This window comes from Populus nigra, chromosome 15 (genome assembly GCF_951802175.1).
Source record: "Populus nigra chromosome 15, ddPopNigr1.1, whole genome shotgun sequence".
Classification (NCBI taxonomy): domain Eukaryota; kingdom Viridiplantae; phylum Streptophyta; class Magnoliopsida; order Malpighiales; family Salicaceae; genus Populus; species Populus nigra.
Window position 1 is genome coordinate 7531513 of NC_084866.1, and position 24410 is coordinate 7555922.

At 33.8% G+C, this 24410-nt stretch overlaps 1 protein-coding gene across 1 annotated transcript; it reads left to right on the forward strand.

Moving 5' to 3' along the window:
* Positions 1-13798: 13798 nt before the first annotated feature.
* On the forward strand, positions 13799-18875 carry LOC133674520 (casein kinase 1-like protein 2). The gene is made up of 14 exons (XM_062095675.1): positions 13799-14221; positions 14315-14355; positions 14951-15020; positions 15139-15287; positions 15376-15471; positions 15573-15643; positions 15960-16021; positions 16135-16198; positions 16280-16364; positions 16449-16575; positions 16714-16796; positions 16873-16933; positions 17265-17404; positions 17983-18875. The coding sequence occupies exons 1-14, from the start codon at positions 14146-14148 to the stop codon at positions 18280-18282; spliced, it is 1425 nt and encodes a 474-aa protein (XP_061951659.1). The 5' UTR covers positions 13799-14145; the 3' UTR covers positions 18283-18875.
* The last annotated feature ends 5535 nt before the right edge of the window (positions 18876-24410 follow it).

A 24410-nucleotide genomic window follows, 5' to 3' on the forward strand; every position in this document is an offset into this window, starting at 1 on the left:
AGAATGATTAAGAGATGGCAATGAATTCTGAAGAAATTATACATAGGATCCAAGAGCAGTTGAAGGAAAGAGTGGCCAAGTTTGATGATCTAGTAAACATACATGTGAAATTGAAAAAGGAACTAGTAAATATATATATAAAGGTTCTAGGAATAAGAGACGTGCTGGCAAAGAATTGATATCTTCTTTGAAAAAAGAAAGGGCTCACAATAGAATGAGGTTGGAGACTGAAAAAGAGAATAATAGATTAGATAATCCCAATATTAAGGAAGAAAGAAGTTTAAAAGCTCGATATAAGACCCAAGTTAATAATGAGAGAGAAGCAAGAAGGGCAACCATGTCATACATGAGATCGTATCAAAATAGAGTAAATACCTCGAGAGATCGGGTCTCTATAGTCTAGTCCGAGCTAGAGTTCCGAGAGGAGGAGTTGAAGAAGTTGAAAGAGCAATACCTAGAATGTAAATAAGAGCCGAGGGAGTTGAGAAATTCAAGGAGTAGCAAGATCACATCGATCACTTCGATGTATAACTAAACACGAAGATAGTTGAGCTTGACATTGAACAAAAAGAACTTTAGAGGGACTAGATTCAATAGGAATTATTAGATTAAACACGAAGATAGTTAAGCTCAATGTACAACAAGAACTATATTCAACATCTCGAGAGGACAGTTCAAAAATTGGATAAGAACAACGAGTCACTGGCTACAAGCAATGGTGCACTACTTCAAGATAACATTTTGTTTCATTACAAGATTGAGTAGACAAACATGTTGATTGATATGAAGGATTGGAAGACAAATGGGTTGCAACTGAAGGCCTCTATGATTTGCAACAATGATGGCAAGTATGAAGAGTATATGAGTGCGGTTTTAACTTTTATAAAAAATATAGCCAATAAAAAGGTGGCATTTAAGAATAAGTAAAGATGTATATAAGTCTTATTCCATAATATAAGCTCCTTGTACGAACTATTTGCTCTTGATGAATGAAAATGGCTTAGACCCACTATTTTATGGTATTTTCTAATATGTATGAAATTCAACCAATTTAAGGACTCGAGAAAGATCTCTTCATATTTGTCAGACTACAGATTTCGCCCGTGCTCAACAAGAAAGTCATAGATTAGCTCTTCAAACAATTTAATCCATATCCGATGCAATTATGCATTCATAAGCATGCTTACATTCATATCTTAGAGTTTATGTCATTAGTGCATTCCACACTGAAATATAGGCCGAAAAGTTTAAATTTATAGAAATATGGAAGAAAAAGCACACACTCACCTTGATGTCCACTTTTAAGAAGAGTTGGATTCACTGAAGGTTAACATGGCTCGCATTGCTAACTTGCTCAAGAAAACGCCTAGAAATACCTCTGGTAAAGGTTTGTCCAATCAGCGTGCCACTTTTGCTTAGACTTAAGCAACAATTGAACCCGAGAAAAGGATGGATGAACAGGGTCAGGAACCCCAATATAATGAGCATTTATATAGAATACAATACCAGTACCAGCCCCTACAGTTGTAGATGCATTCGCCAATGAATCTCATAAGAAAAAATCATCTGATAATATTAATCATGATAATATGGAAACATTGGAAGCCAGAATAAGGGTTATCGAAGGAGTAGATTTGTATGATCTTGTGCAAGTCGTGAAAATATGTTTAGTCCCAAACATGGTTATACCAAAGATGTTTTATGTTCCTGATTTCATCAAATACACTAGAACCCAATGTCTTGTCACCCATTTCAAGTCTTATTATAATAAAATGGTAGAAGTAGTGCACGATGAAAAAGAATTCTAATGCACTTCTTTCAGAATAGTTTAAGTGGAGCAACGCTAAGCTGATTTATGAGACTAGATAACATAAAATTTTGAGAATGGAAAAACTGCTAATGCACTTTTTCATCCTAAATTGCCAACATCAATTTTAACTCTTCATTTCCCACCAAAAAACCTAAGACTCAAACCAACCAAGTCAATAACTAAAATGAGAACATACTAAAGAAAAATCATTAAACAATCCAAGAACAGCTACCTCAGTAGCTCTGGTACTGCTCGCGCCTCTACAACCACCATTTCCCAAGTGGTATAAGCCAAACCTCACCTGTGAGTGCCACGATATCATTATAGGATATAACATCTATACTTGCAATGCTTTCAAGAAAAATCTCTTGCAATTAATTAATATTGGGAAGATAACATTTAAGGAAACCCGGAATGTAAATACAATCCATCTACCCAATCATACCTCGATTAGTGGGTCGATAAATACACTAGAGGTGAAAAGCCTAATGAGCATAAAGGTTTCGCTAGATAAAGTTTACAAAATACTTGTGAAAGCCGGGTACAAGAACGGTAGTTGTGAAGAAGGACCAACGAGCATGAATTTTTATAAGTATCTTTGTGAAAAAAGGCAATAGGATCAACTAGTGTGAAGGTTTTTGCAATGAGGTGATACAAATGCTGATCTGAGGAACTCCTAGAATTGAAGGGGCAATAAGTATAGAAGTGTCCATGATAGATGAAACCAGCACAAATAAAAAGGTCTACCAGGTACAATTCACTATAGAAGGATTACCCAAACTAATTATATGAAAACCTACAGTGGCAAGTAAAGAAAACTACAGTGCCTTACCATATAACTATGGATACTCCTCCCAAAATGTGTAACCAGTGCCCATTTTCCAAGCATAAGTTGGAGGTCTAACCTGTAGTGGAAGATGTTTCACCCTAGAAGAACTCGAGAAACAAAAAGGAAAGAAGTGGTTGACATGACCGAGGAGGTGAACAAAGCCAACGGTGAAAAAAAGACCAATAAGTTCTTAAAGCTAATGAAACATCACAAATATAATGTTGTTAAGGAGCATAAAAAGACTTTTGCTATGATATTATTATTGTCATTAATTTTGAGCTCTGAGTTATATAGAAAAGCTCTGCTAAAAGTGCTAAATAAGGCCTACTTGCCTCAAGATATCAACCAATAATCAATGAAACACTTAGTAATAATGATTCAGGCTTCGAATTATCTTTAATTCATTGAAGATGAATTGAATCATGATGGTACTAGCATAACAAGTCACTATACATTGCAGTGTAATATAAATATTTCCTAATTAGAAAGGTACTAATCAACAATGATTATGTATTGAACATGTTATCAAGGCACATGTTGAAAGAAATACCCATCAATGAGTCACACATGAGATCCGGTATCATGATGGCTCGCCGATGCAGATAATTAGGACCTAAGAAATGGAAATTTATATAAGGCCACAAATATTCTTGGTAACACTGCAGGTAATTGATATCTGACATGATTAAAGAGTTGATGTCTTCTCCCAAGTGTAAGAGTGTCGAAGTAATAAATAACCTGGCAAGACCGGGGTCAAATTACAGGGAGGTGAACTATATAAATTACAAATAATATATATATTTCATAAAACAAAGAGTTTATGAGAATTTTATGGGATATTGATGTAAGGATTTAAAAAAATATAAAACAATTATCAAGGTTCGAGAATCCACTAATGGTATTTCAAATAAGTATAGTATAAACTCTTTTTATTACTCAACTGGAAACCACACACAAAGGAGGTTTCAATCAGATTATAAATTGTTAACGTGATTACATTAGTTATCTTATTCGAATAATGCTAATACTTGTAAATGTTGTCAGGTATTCATGATGTTAATTTTTGTTAACAACAAATCAAGTTTCTTTCATAGCACAGGTATCGGTTATACCATACAGTTGGGCTATGAAAGTGCCAAGTATTTGTTGTACCAAGGGTTATACAACATAAATCTAAATTAACCATTTAACAAGCAAGAGTATTAAAAGTGAATAAGATAACAAATACAAAACATGTTAGTATCAAACATTAAAGTCCATGTTGAGTTTATACTATACTTATTCTTACACCATTAGTGTAACCTTTTCACCTTGAAATAATAAACTTAGCTGAACAATAAGAATAAGAGAAACATAGATAAATAAGAGGAGAACATGATTATATAAGTATAATAAAGGAAATGAAAGGCATAAACAAGAGATTAATGAAAGCAAAACTTAAGCATTACAAAAATATAAAGAGAGAGAGCAAGAACATGATCTTGATTTAAAAACCAAGATGCCTAAATGCATGGCAAAAGCCTCCTTTTATAGGCTAAAATTCAAAACTATTGATTTGATGACTAATTGTTGAGTGGGTGGCCATATCTTGACTTGGTAACAATCCTTATCTTTTTATCTGTAGAAAACGACATTGCTAACATCAAAATTTGAGCAAATAGTCTTATAAAAGTTCTAGAAAATTGTCTTAGCTTTCTAACAAAATAAGAATCAGTGCATTTGGACTTCTAGAACGCGAGATATGGGCTGAACACTGAATAGTGTTTGGGTTGCAGGACAGATTCCAACTTCTCTGTTGTTGCTACAATTTGAACTTGAAAATAGTCTTTTTGAATCTTGGAATCTTCATAAAAGCTTTAGGCTTATGTCATAGCTTTTCTTACATATAAACTAGACCTAAATCCAAGTTCTATAGTTCCAGTTATGATCCAATAACCGAATGGTGTTCCACTTTAGATTGAACCAACATCTCTTTTCTAAGCTTAGCCCTCTCTTTGTCTTCTCAATTTCAGTAGTTAAACTCATCATTTAATCTTTTGATTTATGTGATAGGCCTACATTTATTATGAACATTTACTATAAATTAAAGGTATCTTATATTATTAGACATGTTATTATAAAACATGCTATAGTTAAGGAGATATTGATACTTCAAGTGCAAAATGATGATATAAAACCTTGATAAAAATGCACTTTTAAGTACTAATCAATATCCATCCATCTTACAACATATTGTTTGGAAGACTATGGATCCATATAGTCAAAGTCGTAGCATTCTTATTATACCAATGCCTGAAATATATCATGAATAAAGATGTTGATAACTATCAAGGTTAAGAAGATAGTTTTCAAGATCAAGAATGTAGTTGTACTATTCATTGAGGCCGAAGATTGTAAGGATGAATGTTGAATGAGTTCCTGAGGGTATGATGCTAAGAAAACTGAAAGTTTTGAACCAATTGCTTTTTAAAGCATGAGGTTTCTTTCCAGTATGATCCTAAAATTGCAATGCTTGAGCGAGTTAATTTGATGAAATTGAATTATGTGGACTAAACATTTGGTATTGGTATAAGCCTAAGAGAAATGATTACAAGAGGGTCACTAGTCGCAAGAGGGAATATAGAATGATGAAGATTGAAGGACAAGAGTAAAAAAAGAAAGGGTTTGCCATCCCGCCATTTCGAGCAACATTTCTAAGGTTTATGGAGGTGATCGAATCTGGCATGATAGACCTCCACATTGGTGTTTTAAAATTTCAAGATAAAGAACAAGTTGATAAAGAAGTAGAAGATGAGATGTTATCATAGTTCTTTGTGCACATTACTAATAATGTCCCTGCAAAAGCCTTTGTGAAGAAGTTGGTTGAGGAAGAGGCGTACCAAAATTAGAAGATGGAGCTTGCTCCTATTGTTTTAAAAAAGTTGTTGTTCTTGTTTAACCATGTATGATTAAGTGTTTATCTTGTTTTGATGTTTTGCTTTTCTCTAGATGTCTTGTTATGTTTTGTTGTTTCTCTTTACTTTTAATCTTGATGACAATTTGGCTCATAATGCCACAAGATCTTCTTTATTAAATGAGCTTCATTTTATTTTGATGAGATTGTGTATTTTCTTATGTCCAAAATATGTATTTGTGTTCTTTTATCTTCCATACAAATAACACATCTATATGAGCACACTTTATACTTTCAAAAACCGTGAAAGTTCCATCAATTCACGAGCCCACTACATTAAGAATAATTGACTACACTTTGATAATACAACTGCAATGGGTGATAGAGACTGGGAAGAAGAGGAAATAAAAGAGTTTACTAGGCTGATAGAAAATTCTGAGAAAACCTAGCAACTCCTTAGTGAAGAGCTAGAAGTTATAAATTTGAGTACTGAACAAGAAAACAAAGAATTGAAGATTGGTACCTTTATTACGGTTGAGGAAAGAGATGGCCTAATCTCTATGTTACATAAGCATACAAAAGTTTTTGCTTAGACTTATGCAGATATGCCTGATTTAGACACTGACATAGTAGTACATAGAATTCCCTTGGTGGAAGGAAGTAAGGTGGTTAAATAGAAGACCAAACAAATATGCTCGGATATGCCGCTTAAGGTGAAGTCGGGAATACAAAAATAGTGGGAAGCAGAATTCCTAGATGTGGTCCCCTGTCCTCAATGGGTGGATAATTTAGTTGTAGTTTCCAAGAAGGATGACAAGATCAGGGTGTGTGTGGATTATAGAGATTTGAACAAGGCAAGCATAGAGGATGACTTTCCTATACCCCACATAGACGTCTTAGTTGACAATTCTATGAAGAGTATCACATACTCGTTCAAGAATGGGTTTTTAGGATATAACCATTGTCATAAGCTATTACAGAGATTCCTCAAATTCACTTCTTTTTCTTCCAAAAAAAATAAAGATTGGCGACGCGGAGAAAACAGGCTAAGGGGGATCTAAAAAATATAGGAAAATTAAGCTATAATTTTAGATGAAATTCTAAGCCGAATTGTACCCCATTATACCCAATACTGAAGTAACAATGCAGATTCAATGTCAAATTAAATAATTATTGGACAAATCTACATATAAATTAAGTTCAAGTGCATAATTAAATTTTTAGAAGGCCAATTTGATTTAATTATGAGTCAAATTAAAGTTTAATAATGTTTGAGAATTAATTTGAGTCCAATTGAAGGATTTAATCAAATGTAAGGACTTAATTATACTTTAAATGAGTCAAATTAATTTTTTTAGGGGCTTAATTGGTGAAAAATTAAGTTTAGGAGCCTAATTTGAGCTTAATTAAGAAGATTGAAATTTTAAGAGACCAAATTTATTTTTTACCAAGTTAATTAGTTGAAATCGGGGGCAAAATTGCAAAAAAACAAAAGTTTTTGAGTCAATTAAGGGCTAAATTGAAGAAATTTATAGCCAAGGATAATTTTGCAAAAGACGCCAAACTTTAGTGACCCGATTGACGAGAATCATGGGCTAAATTGAAGAAATTTGAAAGTTTAATGATAAATTAGGGGTTAAATTGCATAAATCCGAGACCAAAAACTAAAATGAAAAAGACGACCAATACCAAAGGTCGACATTTGAATTCGGTAGGGATGTAATTGAATTAATTCTTAAAATCATATTGCGATTGAGGACTTGATTGAATAAATAAAAAATTGAGGACTGATTTGAAAATTGACTTCTTTGGCACCATTTTCTTTTAAATGAAACGCCATGTTTTGTTCAAAAACAATGTTGTTTCATGCACTATTCATTCATTAAAAAAAGGCCAAAATGATGTCGTTTTGAACAACACTATGGGTCTTCTTCTTCCCCGAACACGCACGGGCAGGGGAAGACGAAGATTTTTTTCCTTTATCTCCTCTATTTTCTCTCTCTCCCCCCTCCCCCAAAACCCAAAAAAATCAACAAGACCCACACCCCTCTCGTGGCCTGCCATTGAGGCAAAAAAATAGAGGGGACAAACCTTGTGGATGGCCCTGGGGCAGCTACCTAGCCACCCTACCCATTAGATGTGATTGGATAAGGTAAGGTTGCTCCCTCCCTCCCTCCCTTCCTTTCCCCTTTATAAATACAAAAAGGGGAGACACACAAAAAGGAGGAGATTTTAGTAAGTGGATTGAAAGAAAAAACCGAGAAAAAAAAAAGAAAGGAAAAAGGAGAGAAACAAAAGAGAAAAAAGAAACAAGGGAAAACAGTGAAAGAAAGAAAGGGAAGGGAAGGGAAGACCAAACAGGGGATAAGAAAAAATAACAAGAAAAACATAAGCAAAAGAGAAAGAGCAGCAGAAGCAAAAAAATAAAGACATAGAAAAGAAGAAAAAGAAAAGGAAACAGAGGAAGAACAACCATTATTTCGCTATTGTTTTTCTTCTCACCACTATGAACCACCGTCATTCTACCACCAATATCACCAATGCCACCGCCAGGTTAGCCTCCCCCTCTCTTCTTCTTCTTCTGCTCATTCCCCCCGGTCTCCACTGTTCTACAAAGTGAACAGTATAGAGTTTCTCCATTGTTCACTAGGCCAGACCAGGTTCAACCAGATCGAAATGGATGGGCTGGGTCCGACCGAGTAAAAAAAAGAAAAGAAAAATATCTTTGGGCCGGCACTAGCCCAACACTCTTTTAGGTCAATGTTAGCCCAGCACCTTTGGGCCGATCTCAGCCCAACCCCTATTTTGGACCGATGTTGGACCAACTCTTTTGGGCTAACCTTGACCTAATTTCTTTTAGGCTGATTTCGGAGCCCATCCTCTTATATATTTATAATATAATAATATTATATCATATAATATTATATATTTAATAAAAATACAAAAAATTCCAAAAAAATAAAAAATCCTTTAAAAAAAAGTTGTGATTTTCTCGTATATTTTTTTACCAATTTTGATTAATATTATTTTGTATTTTTATACTGTAAAGATATAAATCTGGTATTAAAATACTTGGTTTTCTTCAAAATGTAGCAAATATATATATATATATATATATATATATATATATATATATATATATATATGTTTTGTTTTCATGCATACGACCAAGTCTCTCAAAAATATAAGAAAAATTCTTATTGTATTTACATCAAAAAATGTATATTTATTAACATGTATTTTGATCTTTAATAATAGGTTTATTAAAGCCACGAGAACTCGGTCTATATTTCAAAAATACCAAAAAATACTTTGTTTTCTTTTAGTATCTAGGACAATGAACTTATATGTAAGACATATTCCTAATATTAAAAAGACAGTTCTTTTATATATAGACGTTAGAAAGGTTAGGTTTTACCCGATAAGATAAAAATCTCCTTATTAAGAAGGACTTTTCTTAAATTTTAGACAGACCAACAATTAGAAAACACGACAATACCTTAGTTTTTATCAGACAATTAAACAATATAGCTTACCTTAGGTAGGACGTATTTGGGGTGCTAATACCTTCCCTTCACAGAACCAGTCCCCGTACCCGATCTTTGAAACCAGTTAGGGTTTCTAGTAACCAAAACTAGGTGGTGACTCTCATTCCCTCTTTCCACTTATAAAAAACAAGAAATCCTTGTCTACCCCATTTCCTAATTTTTAGATACATAAGAGTGGATGCATTTTTCATGACGCCGCACACGTGCGACAGAATGATGACTCCATTAGAGACCTTGTGGACTTAGCTTTGTTTTTGTCTGATTATTGTGTTTTATTGTTGGGTTTGTGTGTTTATTTGTTAATATGCATTTCTTTTATTTATTTGCTTATATGCTTTAAATTCAGTACATATTTGTTCATGCATTGTATAAAATTGCCTCATGCATCATATGTCTTAATGTTTCAAGCACACACAAGCTTATAAGTTAGGTGGAGGATTAGTGATCTGCCTTATGACTATTGGCCAGGGTTCAGATTCATGAAACATCCAACTCATATTTAAGTGTTTGCTTGATAATGATGGGCATACATGTTTTAACCATTCCTCGCAACACCCTCATACTATCTTCACGAAGATCGTCACTAGGCAAATATAAAACCTTTTTGAGACTAGGTAGAAAGCCTTCCCATCATGTAATAGATTAGAACCTTTCTTTATAGTATGGGCTCCCTATATAGTCATCTCGCATGGGTTCTCACCATCCATACCTAATGTGCATGTACATACATTTGCATCCATACATATGCATCATTATAAATAACATACATACATGTATCAGGTTGAAATATAGGTTTCCAAAGAGTTTACAACACCCGACTTCGAGCGAGAAATATGGAAGATAAAGAGCATGCTCATCGTGACGCCTATTTTCGAGAAGAGTTGGAGTCTCTGAAGGTAAGTATGGCTTGCCTCACTAGCTTACTCAAGCAAACACTTGGAAATGTCTCTGATGAAGGTCCTTCTAACCGACCCATCACCTTTAATCAGATTCCGACAACAGTTCAATCTGAAGAAAGAATGAGTGAATATGGTCAAGAGCCTCAATACAATCTGATATTTGTGTAGTTAGCGACACCAGCATCGGGCCCAGCGGCCATGGATGCATTTGCCAACGAGTCCCACAAGGTCAAGTCATCTGATAGCATTGATCAAAATAAGATGGTGGTGCTGGAAGCCAGAATCAGATTCATTGAAGAGGTAGACTTATATGACCCAGTATGAGCGACAAAGATGTGTCTGGTCCCAAATATGGTTATCCCGAAGAAGTTTTATGTTCTTGAATTCATCAAATATAGTGGAACACAATGCCTCATGACTCACTTAAAGTCCTACTGTAATAAAATGGCAAAAGTAGTACATAATGAAAAACTACTTATGCAATTTTTTCATGATAGCTTAAGTGGGACAATATTGAGTCGGTATATGAGATTGAACAACATAAAAATTTGGAGATGGAAAGATCTAGTGAATGCTTTTGTCAAGCAGTACAAGTACAACATGTATATGGCTCCCGACAGAACCAGCTTGTCCAATTTGGAGAAAAGGGATAAAAAAAGCATAAGGGGATACGCTCAAAGATGATGGGAATCAACTGCTCAAGTGCATCCCCTATTTTTGGACAAAGAGATGGTCACTCTATTTGCCAACATGCTTAAGGTGCCATACTACGAGCATGTGACAGGTAGTTCGGCATAGCAATTCACTTACGTTGTGGTAGTGTGTGAGCGCATAGAGCAAGGTGTCAAAAGTGGTATAATTTCTGCACCCACCGAGAAAAACTCGAAGGGAAGGAGGTCGACCATGTTGGAGATGACTATATAGGTAGGAAAAATCCATTCTAAAACTACCGCACTCCATCCCAAGTTGCCAATATCAATCTTAACTCTCCATCTCCTACCAAAAAACCTAAGCCCCAAAACTTTTAAGTCAAAAGCCAAATTGAAAATTTTCCAAAGAAGAATTATCAAAGGGTCCAAAAATAACAACCTCTATTACCACTACCCCTAAATGAGATGTACCAGGAGCTGTTAAGCATCGGACATCTAGCTCTCGAACCTCTAACACTTCTGTAGCCACTTTACCCCAATTGGTACAAGCCAGAGCTCACCTATGAATACTAAACTGGTGTTGCTGGGCATAACATCCATACTTGAACGCCTTTAAGGGAAAACTTCTGCAATTAATCAAGACAAGGTATATAACATTGGAAGACACTCGTAATATGAACACGAACCCTCTATCTAATCATGCTATAGGCAGTGGATTGGTTTAGTCCCTACTCTCATCAACCTTTTATTATCTCTTTCTTCTTATTTCACTCTCAAAATTTTTTTTTTTATCATCATCATGATAAAAATTAAATTAAATACAAAAAATTATATTATATTAAAAAATTAATTTTTGAAAACACAGAGAAAAATTATAGGGTAACAATCGGGTTATAACATTTACCATAGCTTGTAACATGTACGTGGAAAATTCTTTTTCACACACACACATAGTTCTTGAAAAGCTAATTTTGATATAAAATAGGCACACAATATACTATTTGATTCTTTATCCTTTCTAAAATTCTTGTTTGGTAGTATTATAAAATTGTATATCTTCATTTAATAGTTAAAATTTTTTATTTGATATGATATTAAAATACTTAGAGCATATTTGACATTATGGTAGTGATTGATTTTCAAAGTTCTTTTTATTCGAAAATTCATCAAAATAATATATTTCTTTATTATTTTTAAAATTCATTTTTAACATCATCACACTTAAACGATTTAAAAACATAAAAACAAAAACTTGAGCATAAACTTTTTTTTTTTAAATTCTTGGCAAACAACATTAATGATGAATTTATTCAAGTTTTAAGTTTAAAAAACTTTTAATTAAACAATATTTTAAAAAAGATATAAAACAATTACCTAACCGTTTTAACTTTTTGGAGTTGAGAAAGTACATTGGTATTATATATAATGATCCTTTGCTGAAATTCAAAGGACTTTAAAGAGGAGCTTTAAGGAATAAAGAAACAAATAGAGTCCTAAGTAAAAGTAGTTAAAAACCAACAAGATGCGTGCTGATGTGTCAAGCGTGCATCCCTTGTGATGCCATATCCTAATATATGCTACCACGGACGTTAAAGGAGCGCGATATGCTAATTTCTTTTTCCTCTACTTAGAGTTATATTTACTCTTAATTTAAGTGTACTTAAAAGGATAGTTTAGTTCCATCCTCTTTCTATTTTTATGTATGATGTCATGTACAGTATGCATAATTTTAAAACCCAGCCTGATCCGACATGTTGATTTGGGATCCAGCTAATCCTTAACTAGAACCGGGTTAGATTGAGAAAAAAATAGAAGAATGAAAAACCCGGTGTGACCCGGTGGATTGACCCAGTAAAATCATATTAAAAACCCGGTTGTAACCTGTTGATTTTTTTTTCTGAAACGATATTGTTTTGATTTATTTTTTTTAAAAAAATTGATCCGGTCAAAACCTGATGACCCGGTCAAAACCCAGAACCTAAATATTGGTCGGATCGGGTCTAAAAACTATGATAATATAGATTTGGAGTGAGTTTATATATATATATATATATATATATATATATATATATATATATAGACAATGTGAATGGTTAGAGAATCGAATAGGAAATTTTTGTTGGGTTTGAATTTTTGTGGAACGGATCTAACCTCTCGAATATATTCAAAGAGGAGTTAATTGCACGTTTTACTCTGCCCTTCCATCCATTTTGTTAATTGAGAGGTCACGTGTCAATTATCTATATGTTTAGCCAATAAAAATCGGATAGGAACATGTTCTTCACCTATACTTTTTATTTTATTTTATTATTTTTTTTATGGATCTTTCCCTATATATATATATATATATATACATATATATATTATAAACTCTATCATAGTGCTATGTATTTCGTTAAGGTTCCTTCCCTTTTGTTGAATCATGCGATACTTGTAAAAGATAATATGATCATTACTTAGAAAAATAAAACTACATATATAAAAATTAAAAAAAAAATAAAATTTAAATTGAAAATCCAAACCAATGGAAATTTATTATCAGAACTAAAATTAATTTATTTTTTAAAATTTTTTGTATAAATAATTTTATTTCTCAAGAAATGATCTTATCAATCAATATACAATTCACCACTTAAAAACTATATTGTAAATTAATAAATACAAACAAGTTTAAATTTTAATCTTTTAAATTTTAATATATTTTTTTTGTCTCTGTCACACGTGACCTATGTGTGGAGGCATGTAATAATATAAAGAAGAAAAATAAAGTTTCATTGAGGGAAAGAAAAAAAGCTATGGAAATATAATTTTTATCCTTTAAATCTATAAAGCAATCCATTTATTTTTAATTATGATTTTGGATTTATAATTGTTAAGCTAGGATGACAATATCCTAACTCTACCCAAATACATAACTAAAAATAAAAATAAAAATAAAAAATTATATTTTTTAATTAAAAATATATAATAATAATTTATTAATTTTTTTTATTTTTAATATTAACACATGAAACAATATTTAAAATAACACGTAACAAATAATCCTAAGCCCGCCTACCCATGTAAAATTGCAGAGAACTTTCGGTCACGCGTATTAAACACGCGTGAGAACCATTCTCTGGTTCCCTGTGAAAACAAATTATCATAATTAATAAAAACTGAAAAAAGGAGAGTAAAGTAAAAAAGAAAAAGAAAAAGTTAACACCTCGCCCGCTCCCCCACCTTACCTCTTTGTCCACAATTTTTATTTATTTTTTTCCCCTAACACTTTGGTTTTGGAATTTGGATCATCAATTCAATTCAATTCAATTCAAACCAACACCGAAAGAAAAGATGATAGAGTGACAGAGGCTGTCTATCTACCTATCTAACCCTTTTCTTTTATTTTTCGGTTAAATAGATATTTTCTTGTTATCTTTCTGTGGATCCATCTCCATTTCCCCGCTCGGCTCCATTCTTTTATCGATTTGTCTGTGTGTTTTCTTGATTTTTAAATTAGGGTTCCGGTTTCTTTAGATGGAGCCTCGTGTTGGTAATAAGTTCAGGCTGGGTCGGAAGATCGGCAGCGGTTCCTTTGGAGAGATCTATCTAGGTTTTCTTTTGATTAATGTTTTTCTGAAATTAATTGATTAGCTCTATTTAGTTTTATTATTATTTCTCATTTTTTTTGGATTGATTGAATTAGGTACTAATATCCAGACTAATGAAGAAGTCGCCATTAAGCTCGTAAGTTTCTTGTAATTGATTTCCCTTTCGATTTTATTTTTTGTTGTTGTTATTGTTATTATTATTAGTATTTTGTTTGATTAAGTTAATAGATGTTTCCTAATTTTACTTTTGACTGAGAGAGGAAATGTTGTCAGTAAGTTTTAGCTATAAAGGAGGAATCTACTGAGTCTGAGTGAATTTCAAATTAATGTTGGCACTCAACTTGTTTTTTGAATTAAGAAAATCACATACCATGATTTGATTCAATTTTTAGCATATGCGGCAGTTCCTTTTCTTTTCTATATGTTTTCATGCATTCCCACAATATATGGCGTGTGAACTAATTATGCCTCCCGAGTTTGAATTTCTTCTTACGACTGATGTTTTGGTGTGAGGAGTTTATTCGAGTGTGATGTTGATCAAGTTTATAATGTCATGAGTTGGTTTCATGCTGTTGATCGACTGATGTCATTGACTTTTCAATATATTTACCAGCTTGATTTGTTTCAATGATTTGTGGTGTTCTGTGTTTTTTAATATTCTTTGTGGGTTTGAAACTAAATGATTGTATTTTTAGCTGTGCATGATCCTTGTGTTATCTCTTAATGTTCAGGAGAACATCAAGACAAAACATCCTCAGTTGCTATATGAATCCAAGTTATACAGAATCCTGCAGGGAGGGAGTAATGCTGTTTCTTGAAATCTTTTTCTTGATTTGTTTTTCTGTTTATTTTTCAAATATTTGTTCTTTTATGAGCGTTCTTTTTACAAAACTCTTCTGATCATTTTCTATCTTGGCAGCTGGGATTCCAAATGTGAGGTGGTTTGGAGTTGAGGGAGACTATAATGTCCTAGTGATGGATTTGCTTGGACCTAGTCTCGAAGACCTCTTTAACTTCTGCAGTAGGAAACTCTCTTTGAAGTCAGTCCTTATGCTTGCTGATCAGATGGTGAGTTTCATCAACTTTCCCATTCAGTGTTAGTATTGATCTTTCAGAAATATTATCCATTTATGCTGCACCCTTTTCTTCTTTCAAGATCAATCGTGTCGAGTTCGTCCACTCGAAATCATTTCTGCATCGAGATATTAAGCCAGACAACTTTCTCATGGGCTTAGGAAGGCGTGCAAATCAGGTCTTGATATGAAGTATACGTTTAACACACACACACGTGTTTATTCTTCCCATCTTTTTGTGGAAATCCATATTAAAACTTTGCTGTTCACTTGCACACAGGTATACATCATCGACTTTGGTCTAGCAAAGAAATACAGAGATAGTTCAACCCATCAACACATTCCTTACAGGTGAGAAGATTGTTTTTGTCTGCACACATGCATATTTGTTTGTGGTTGTGTTATGTCAAATACATTTTGATGCTCAATTAAACTAACTGCATATGGAAATTTGTATCATCTGTCAATATCCTCAATGGTTGTAGTGTGATGCTGCTGTTTTCTTTTTTTGGGTACTTAATTGCATTGATGATTGAGATACAGAATCTTGGTGCCATTGTCTATGTTTTCATTCAGCTGTCTTATGCTTTACCTTTACTTTTCAATGTTTGTATTTTTGTTGATAATATGCGGTAATTAAGTCATTACTGACATCAATATACTACAGGGAAAATAAAAATTTGACTGGAACTGCTAGATATGCAAGCATGAACACTCACCTGGGCATTGGTATGTGCTTGGTGTCTTTTTTTTTCACCTGGTTATCTATTTGCCTTCCTGTTATTCCCTATGTGTTTCTCATAACATTGATCGCTCCATTTTTGACTTGTTGAATTGCATAGAGCAAAGCCGGAGGGATGATCTGGAATCTCTTGGTTATGTCCTTATGTACTTCCTGAGAGGAAGGTGATTCTCTCTGCCTGCCTACCCTACCTGGTTGTGTATCATCTGTTGTTAATTTGATTGCTAATAAGTTTTTCCATGTAGCCTTCCGTGGCAGGGACTAAAAGCTGGAACTAAGAAACAGAAGTATGAGAAAATTAGTGAAAAGAAGGTCTCTACTTCAATTGAGGTAAAGTGGTCCTAATTACCTAGGTTGCTTGTTAATTTTGTTGCTCATTCTAAAAATCTAATCATAGATATTGTGTTTTCTTAGGCCCTTTGTCGTGGTTATCCAACTGAATTTGCCTCTTACTTTCATTATTGTCGTTCACTTCGATTCGATGATAAGCCAGATTATGCTTATTTGAAGAGAATATTTCGTGATCTCTTTATTCGTGAGGGTAAGGATATTTTAGTAGCTAAATGCGTTCAAGTTTACCTCTATATTATTCTCTGTATTTGATGTCTATTGGCTCTGATAGAATAATAGAATTGGCATTTTTTGAACTCCTTATTGTATCTTTTGATCATGTTTACAGGCTTCCAGTTTGATTATGTCTTTGACTGGACAATATTGAAGTATCAGCAATCACAGCTGGCTAATCCTCCAACTCGAGGCATTGTAAGTGTCCATGGAGCAATTTACTTCTGCTGGTCATTGGTGTTGAATAGATTTGAATTTTTCTTGTTTCTGTTAGGGCCCTGGTGTTGGAACTAGTTCTGGCATGCCTCCTATTGTCAGTGCAGATAGACAAACAGGTAGTTTATTGGTTCTAAATATTCCTTCACGTAATGGTTTTTGATTTCATAAACTGTCTTTTTTTATAGTGGATGGTCTTGCTTTAAGATTTTTCAATGCTTTCTGCTGCTTGCACCAAGGATGCTATGGATCTCTCTTAGTTACTTTTGTTTAGTCATTCTCCAATTTAATTTTGCTCTCTCTCTTCCTCTCACTATACTGCCCATCTGTCCACCTTGGGTGAATACCAAATGGCTGTCAGTTGATGAAGAATAAGTTCTAAAGAGAAGGTGGATGATTATCCTTTAACATATGCTTGGGGTTTGTGCATTTTCTTTCTCTTTGTTGCAGGTGGAGAAGAAGGGCGAGCAGTTGGCCAATCAATGGACTCATCTCGCCACAGACTATCAGGACCAATCTTAAATGCTGGAAGCTATTCAAAGCAGAAGAGTCCAGTTGCTAATGATTATCCAATTACTAAGGATGCTGTGGTAAGTTGCTTGGGTTTTTTTTTCTTTTTCCACAACTGAATTGTGCAAGGTTTCACTGATTGTCTTATCATGGTGAAGCATTTGTTACAGCCTGATGGATGTTGAACATCAAGTATTCTATTTTTCCTCTATATTTTTTTGCAATTTGTTTTGTTAACTTGTTTTTGTTAAATCCTATCAATTTTCCCCTAATTCTGGGATCACTGAGAGTCTGTACTTCTGGCATGGTATTATAAGGCCACAGTTTCTAAGTGCACTGTGTATTCATCACTGCTAGCTAACCTAACCTGAGTGTTTGTGGTTATGCATAATCTTCTTTTCTTGCAGTTGCTTAAAATCTTGTTTTCCTGTATATGTTGGCAATGTGTTCTGTTAACTTGTATGTGTCAAAATCCCCTTTTTTCATGTTGCTTAAAATCTTTTGTAGATTGATGATATCAATATATTTTCACCGTGCTTGCTTTCTATGCTATCAATGATGGCTAATCTCTTATATCATGAAGTCAGATTTAGCATGCAGGTCTATAGCCTGCATTTTTTTTATTAGATCTAAATCGCATTATGATTGGCCATTGCAGTTACCCAGCTCTACTTTTTTGGGGCGATCAAGTGGATCCGCAAGGCGAGCTGCAGGTGTTTCCAGTAGCCGCGATGTATTTGCTGCTGCAAGTGAGTCTGATCCCCAATGGTCTCGCATAACTGATGCAAGCCCAGGAGCAATGCATAAAATTTCTAGTAGGCCAAGAAGTCCTCTTGGATCTTCAGACCCCAGGCGCACTTCATCAAGCAGAAATACCTCTCACATGAAGACCTATGAAACCACCCTCAAGGGAATTGAGAGTCTGAATTTTGATAGTGATGAGAAGGTTCACTATTAGGTGCTCAGCACTGTGCATTGTTGTAAATCATGAATGTACTGTTGTGCTGTTACACTCGAGTAGGATAGTTTATTCGCATGGAGCTAAAAGAGTTTGAAAGAAGGGGCTCCGAGCCTGGATCACGCAGGATTTCAATTTATCCACTAAACGTGTCAGCAGATTATATGGAAACAGGCCTGGGAAGCTGGATTCAATTACAACAAACAGTTTGGTCGACAACTGCTGAGTGTATTCAATCAGTTGTAGTACTCTTTTCCCAAACACCTCCAACACCTGGGCCCGGATTCCTGCTCTCTTGTTAATCTATACTTTTTACTATTTTTATTTTTTATTTTTTTGTTGCTTTGTCCCAAATTTGAAACTTGATGGGAGTGAAATCGACCATTGTATTCTCGTTCAGTTCTAAAAAACTAAAAAACTGCTTTAAGCTCAGGTTCGGGGTTCCATTATCTGCCTAGGGTAGCTTGGTCTTGCCAGTTTTTGTTTTGTTTTATTCTTTACTGTAGTCTTAGCAAACTCTTACAAATACTATAAACATGTGTCGGATCTTTTTCCCTCTTTCTTGGAAAAAACAATTTTGATTTTTTGGCTTACATGTAATGGTGACTTTTTTATTTCTATCTTGTTTGGTCGGGCGTTTAACACCAAGCCATGTTTGATGCTCAAAATAAATTTGTTCATTGGACTTTTCCTTGCTCTGAACACTTGGGAACTGAGAACTGAACTGCGAGAATCAGTATGGTCGCTGTTTTAACATTCGGGAATGTTCAACCTAATTTCCGTGTCTCTAAAGTCTTGGCGACTGTTTTGAAATGATTTGGTTTCTTTGCTAGGGCGTTAGACATCATGACTGCGATCAAAGAATAAGAAGCCTAGGTGGTGGTTCTTCATGCCTACTTGCTTTTTTCTCTAAGGTCAAATCTTTCTTTTCGAGTCTGGTAAAAAAATAAATCCTTAAAATGGGACCTCAATTTGTCGAACATATTTTATTAATCGTGGAGTAAAGTTATCGAAATATATCCTTCATAATAGTAGAATATATACTCTTCTTTATTTAGTTGTAAAAGTATTTTTAAAAAAAATTAAAACTTTTTAAATATTTTTTTTAATGTTCTTAGATCATTTTGATGTTTTAATATTAAAAATAAATTTAAAAAAATAAAAAAAAATTATTTTAATATATTTCTATAAAAAAAATACTTAAAAAAAACTTTTATCACAATATCAAACAGGCTTTACTAATTACAAGTATTGACTCCTAAACAGAGCTTGTTGGGAGGAGGAAGTAGTCATCTGTGGAATTCCAGACACAATCCATGACATGGTTGAAGCTGAACCTTGGAGCTCTGTTTATAGGGACACAAAGCATCTAACGTTCATTTATTCCCACTGCATCTGAGATAAAGAAATGTACAAGATGGATACCTATTATAAACATCAAGTATTGGTCATTTTCCTTTAATCAATGCATGCACTGATATGTTTTCAATTTTCAGTACTCAGGTAATTAAGATGGATGTTAATCTATAACGATCAAGGAATTGGTTAAATTGAACCCTCTTTGTTTGATGGTGCATCTACATTTACTTGATTATTTTTTCTTTTCACTTGGGTATGCTCCCTAATATTTAGAATTTTCAGGCTTTTCACCTTTTCATGACCTTTCTTTGGTTTTAATCTTTGAATTTCTTCTTGCCCCCAACATGAAGTGTGATTCCAGTTAGGATCGACCTTTGACTTTTATAATTTTTGTTTATTCTTCAAAATGGGATGTGATCCTAATTAAGATTTTTACAAAGAATAATGTATACATACTCAAATGAGAACCACAAGGGATATATTTTTAGAATGTGAAGGAATAACAAACACGTTCTTTCATTATTTGAAGCACAAGCGGTTAGAACCAATAAATTTTGTCTTCGTTCAATGTCATTGTTTGGAACTTTTGTAGAAAGATTTATGTTTTTATAAATCAATGACTAGCAAATTGAACTACAAGCAATTATGCATATAACTAAAACATGACCCAATAGACATGGGGTATGAGCTTTTTGTGCATTTTTCATTTTTCGTGTCTTAATTTAAAATTGTTTGGTCGTCTTAAAATAGAAATTGCTTGAATGATTCGTTTCCCATCTTATAAAAGAGTGTCTACACTCTGTTTTTTTTTAATTTTAAAAAACATCAAATTATTTCTGAAATAAAAAAGTAAATTTAATTTTTTAGAATTATTTTGGAAAAGAGATTTTTTTTACAAAACTGATGTGGTCAAAGTGCTTTGAATGGAGCTATGGAGTCAATCATGAGGGTTAATTTTATGAGTTTGAAAGGATTTGCCTCTTAGTATATTGCATGACTCACCTTGGGATTCAATCATTTCTGCCATTATATTTATCTAATCGAGGACAACAATATAATATCAAGTTATTACTTTCACAAAAACATATTTTTATTTCGAAACAACAAATAGGCTGAAAAGACATGTGTAATTAAAAGATGTGATGCAATCCCCAAACCAAAATGCAGAATAACAAAGTTTGACATATACCACACTCTTCATTGGGTCAAATTCCTCGTCGACATTTGTGTCTTGTCAATATTTACTAGTCACTTGTTGTACACATGATGATCTAGTGACAATGTGGTAGATGGCATTATATTTCACAAACTCAACTTGTCCCTTACTTTCTAGCTTCCAGACTTGATACCTGAAATTCTTGTAGCTTTTGATTAAATGATCGAGGGTCCCATCATGATGTTTACACTTTTTATTTGGATTGTACCACATAGAAAATGATGATTTTATGGGATCTGATGGAAGTGGGGTGATATGTCCGGTATTCAAGGGATGTTGGTAAATACCTTTGGGTGGTAAAGGTAAGTCAATCTTTGACAGTGGTGTTTGAGTAGCCAATGATATAGTGAGATTCGATTGAACGAGATTTCCAATTTGAGAGCCATTTTCCAACTTATATCCCATCATGATTTCAGAGTTCACAATTAGACCTTTGATTTTCTCTACTTTGATAGCTTGTTCAATCCTTTTGGCCGCAATCACTAGGTCAATAAAGTGTTGGGATGCACTTCCAATCAGGAACTCAAAGTAGGACGTCTTAAAAGTGTTGGTAAACAAATTAGCCATCTCCTTTTCTAATAGTAGAGGATGTACTTGCGCAGCCAGATCCCTTCACATCTGAGCATACTCTCTTATGGTTTTTTTGTCTTTCTTTTTTAGAAGCGACAAATTTGATCCATTACGAGTAAAACCCATATTGTACTTATACTACTTGACAAAAGCATCCCCACAAGGTCTTTCCATTTCTAGATATTTGTGTTGTTTAGTCTCATGTATCAATTTAGTGCTGCTCCACTCAAGCTATTCTAAAAGAAATGCATTAACAATTTTTCATTATACATAGTAAGACTTGAGGTGAGTGACAAGGCACTGAGTTTCGATGTGCTTTATGAACTCAGGCACATAAAATTTATTTGGTACAATTACACTCGGGACTAGGCATATTTCTGCAGCTTGTATGAGATCATACAAATCCACTCATTCGATAGCTCTTATTCTGGCTTCCAAAGCTGCCATCTTATGATGATAAATGTCCTCAGAGGATTTCTCTTGTAGGATTCATTAGCGAATGCATCCACACCTGCTAAGGCCAGTGTAGGGTATTGTTGAATGCACAAAGGTTGTGTTACACCGGGGGTCCTTAGCATGTTCTCCCGTTCTTTCTTCAAGCTGAATTATCGTAAAAGTAATGGGCCAATTAGATAGGCCTTCACTATAGAGGTGTTCGAGTGTCTACTCAAGCAATCTTGTATTGCGAGCTATGTTAGCCTGTAGGGAATCTAGCTCCTTTTGGAAGTGGACATTATAGTGAGTGCAATCTTTCATGTTTCTTTTTCGGAGTAGTTTGATGTAAAATTTATGGATTAGGGCTTCTTAAGACCTTTATTCCAACCTATCATATGCTCATATGACATTTAAACCTCAAAGTATGAATGCACGTGTTGCTACCCAATTTTTGAAAAAAAAAACCAAAAATAATATATTTTTGATGTATTTGTGTCGTTTGCAGTGTCTTTTGCAAAGAATTAAAATAAAAGAAATAAAAAAATAGAAAAAAGAAAAAATGCATTTAATTTTTTCGTAATCTAATTATAATTGTGGAAGGGAGATGATCAATTTGAAAATTGAAAACCCTCTCACCAAGCAACCCATCCTTTTCAATCAAATGGTCCACAATCATTCTCTTAATCCAAAGGTCTATTTTTCTATGCTTTGTCTCCAAGTTAGCAAATGAATGGTTGAAAATTATTTTTAAAATCCAATGGTTGATCTTGGTTTGCTTTGCTTACAAGCCAAAGAAAATTTTCACCTATAAATAAGTGGTTACACATGTTACGATGTTACGGTCGCACAAATTAATTACCCTAACTTAAAACACAACACACAAGATAGTATAGAGCAAGCAAGGGGTCGATCCCGCAAGAAAGGTTCAAGTCAGATTTTTATGCTAGATGATATGCATTTTTTTTTGGGGGGGAGTTGGATGTTATCTAGGCTAAAGCAAAAGAAAATAGAAAACTATCAAGCGAAATTAAATAAAATCAAAAAATTATCAAGAGAACAAACCTTGGTTACAAGTACAAATACACCTACAGAAATCAGAACTAATTATGGAAACGAAACATCAATTTATATTCTGAATATTGATCTCTTCTTAACATTGGTTAGTTAACGGATCCGCCGTATAACCAACCCCAGCCATCAAACAACCACAGTGTCTGCACTAGTCATTTAATTCAATGGTAGCCTTAAGAACTAGATAAGTTGATTAATCAAGAAAACATAATTGTCCGCAGTCTATGTTTGATTTGATTGAATGTTCTCCCTAAGATTAATAACGTAGATCCGCCACAATTATTAAACTCAGTTGCTTCACAAGTTCATATACCACAACTCCAGTTTTGATATCAAACTTAGTAATAGATTGTCTATAATAATAACTTAGGGTCCGCTCTAGCAATTAAAATAAACAATCATAGGAAAAATAAGCATAGGAGAACAAACATATCCATCATATAAACTGAAAAGAAAAGGTAAAATAAATCTCACAATTCTTGAAATCCGAAGGTTCTCGTGTCCTTGCAACTAAGAAAAAATGTTTAGCCTTGCATGTTTATTGAACAACTAATCAAAAAGAAAGAAGAAAACATGATTTCAAGTTTCTTAGAGGAAGGGGGCATTTTTCTCTTCTTGGCTGGCTCCCCCTCTCTTCTTTCATTCTTTTTATATCATAGAAAACCTTAGTCTCTATTTTACAAAATAGTCCTCCCTTAAGTAGACATTTTACATTTAAGTACTTCAATAACTATTTTTCTAAAAAAGGAGAAATAGTCTTGCATGAAATCTTCAAGCTTTGACTTAGAGGAGCTAAATTGCAGAAATAAAAACTTGGATATCGGTTTAGATGCTTCAGAATGTAATTTGGACTCATTTCTTCATGAAACTTGTTTGCTGGCAGAATTCAGTTGTCATATTTGAAAAATCATATCCCCCTTATATGACATCGTTTTGGGCTGAAATATGAATTGTTGATAGACCTTTGAGTCAGAAATCCAAAACAATCAAGTTTGCATCAATTGGACTTCTGTAGCTCTAGATATTCAAGTCGGAATGGACGAAGGTCAACATTGGCAGATTGCAAGATTTGACTTTGAAGGCTGTGATTTCCATGCTCTTCATTATTTTATTTTCTTGCCTTAGATGTCCAGAAAGGTATGGATGTTAGCTTTTTAATGCCACTTTAATCATTTTATTTCGACCTCTAGAACTCACGCTCTGCACAAAACATCGACTGAAGGTCAAATCTGCCAATTACCTCCAATTTACTCCTTTTTGCATCTTTCATCCAAAAGTGCCTTCAAAACATAAAACAAAGAATGACAAGACATTTTATATATGAAACATAGACAAAACACTAGTCAAATGTGGGTGAAACTATAAAATAATATGGTTGCATCAAATACCCCCACATTTAGCTCTTGCTCGTCCTCGAGAAAGGATAGATAAAATTAAATTGAAAATAACTATGATCAATCTCTTAATCTCCCATTAA

What these genes read in the sequence shown, in the direction of transcription:
- LOC133674520 (XM_062095675.1), top strand. Translation starts at nt 14,146, where the DNA reads ATGGAGCCTCGTGTTGGTAATAAGTTCAGGCTGGGTCGGAAGATCGGC. An exon ending in TTATGCTTGCTGATCAGATG is followed by an intron (nt 15,288 to 15,375) that starts GTGAGTTTCATC and finishes TCTTCTTTCAAG; the next exon opens with ATCAATCGTGTCGAGTTCGT. An exon ending in GAACACTCACCTGGGCATTG is followed by an intron (nt 16,022 to 16,134) that starts GTATGTGCTTGG and finishes TGAATTGCATAG; the next exon opens with AGCAAAGCCGGAGGGATGAT.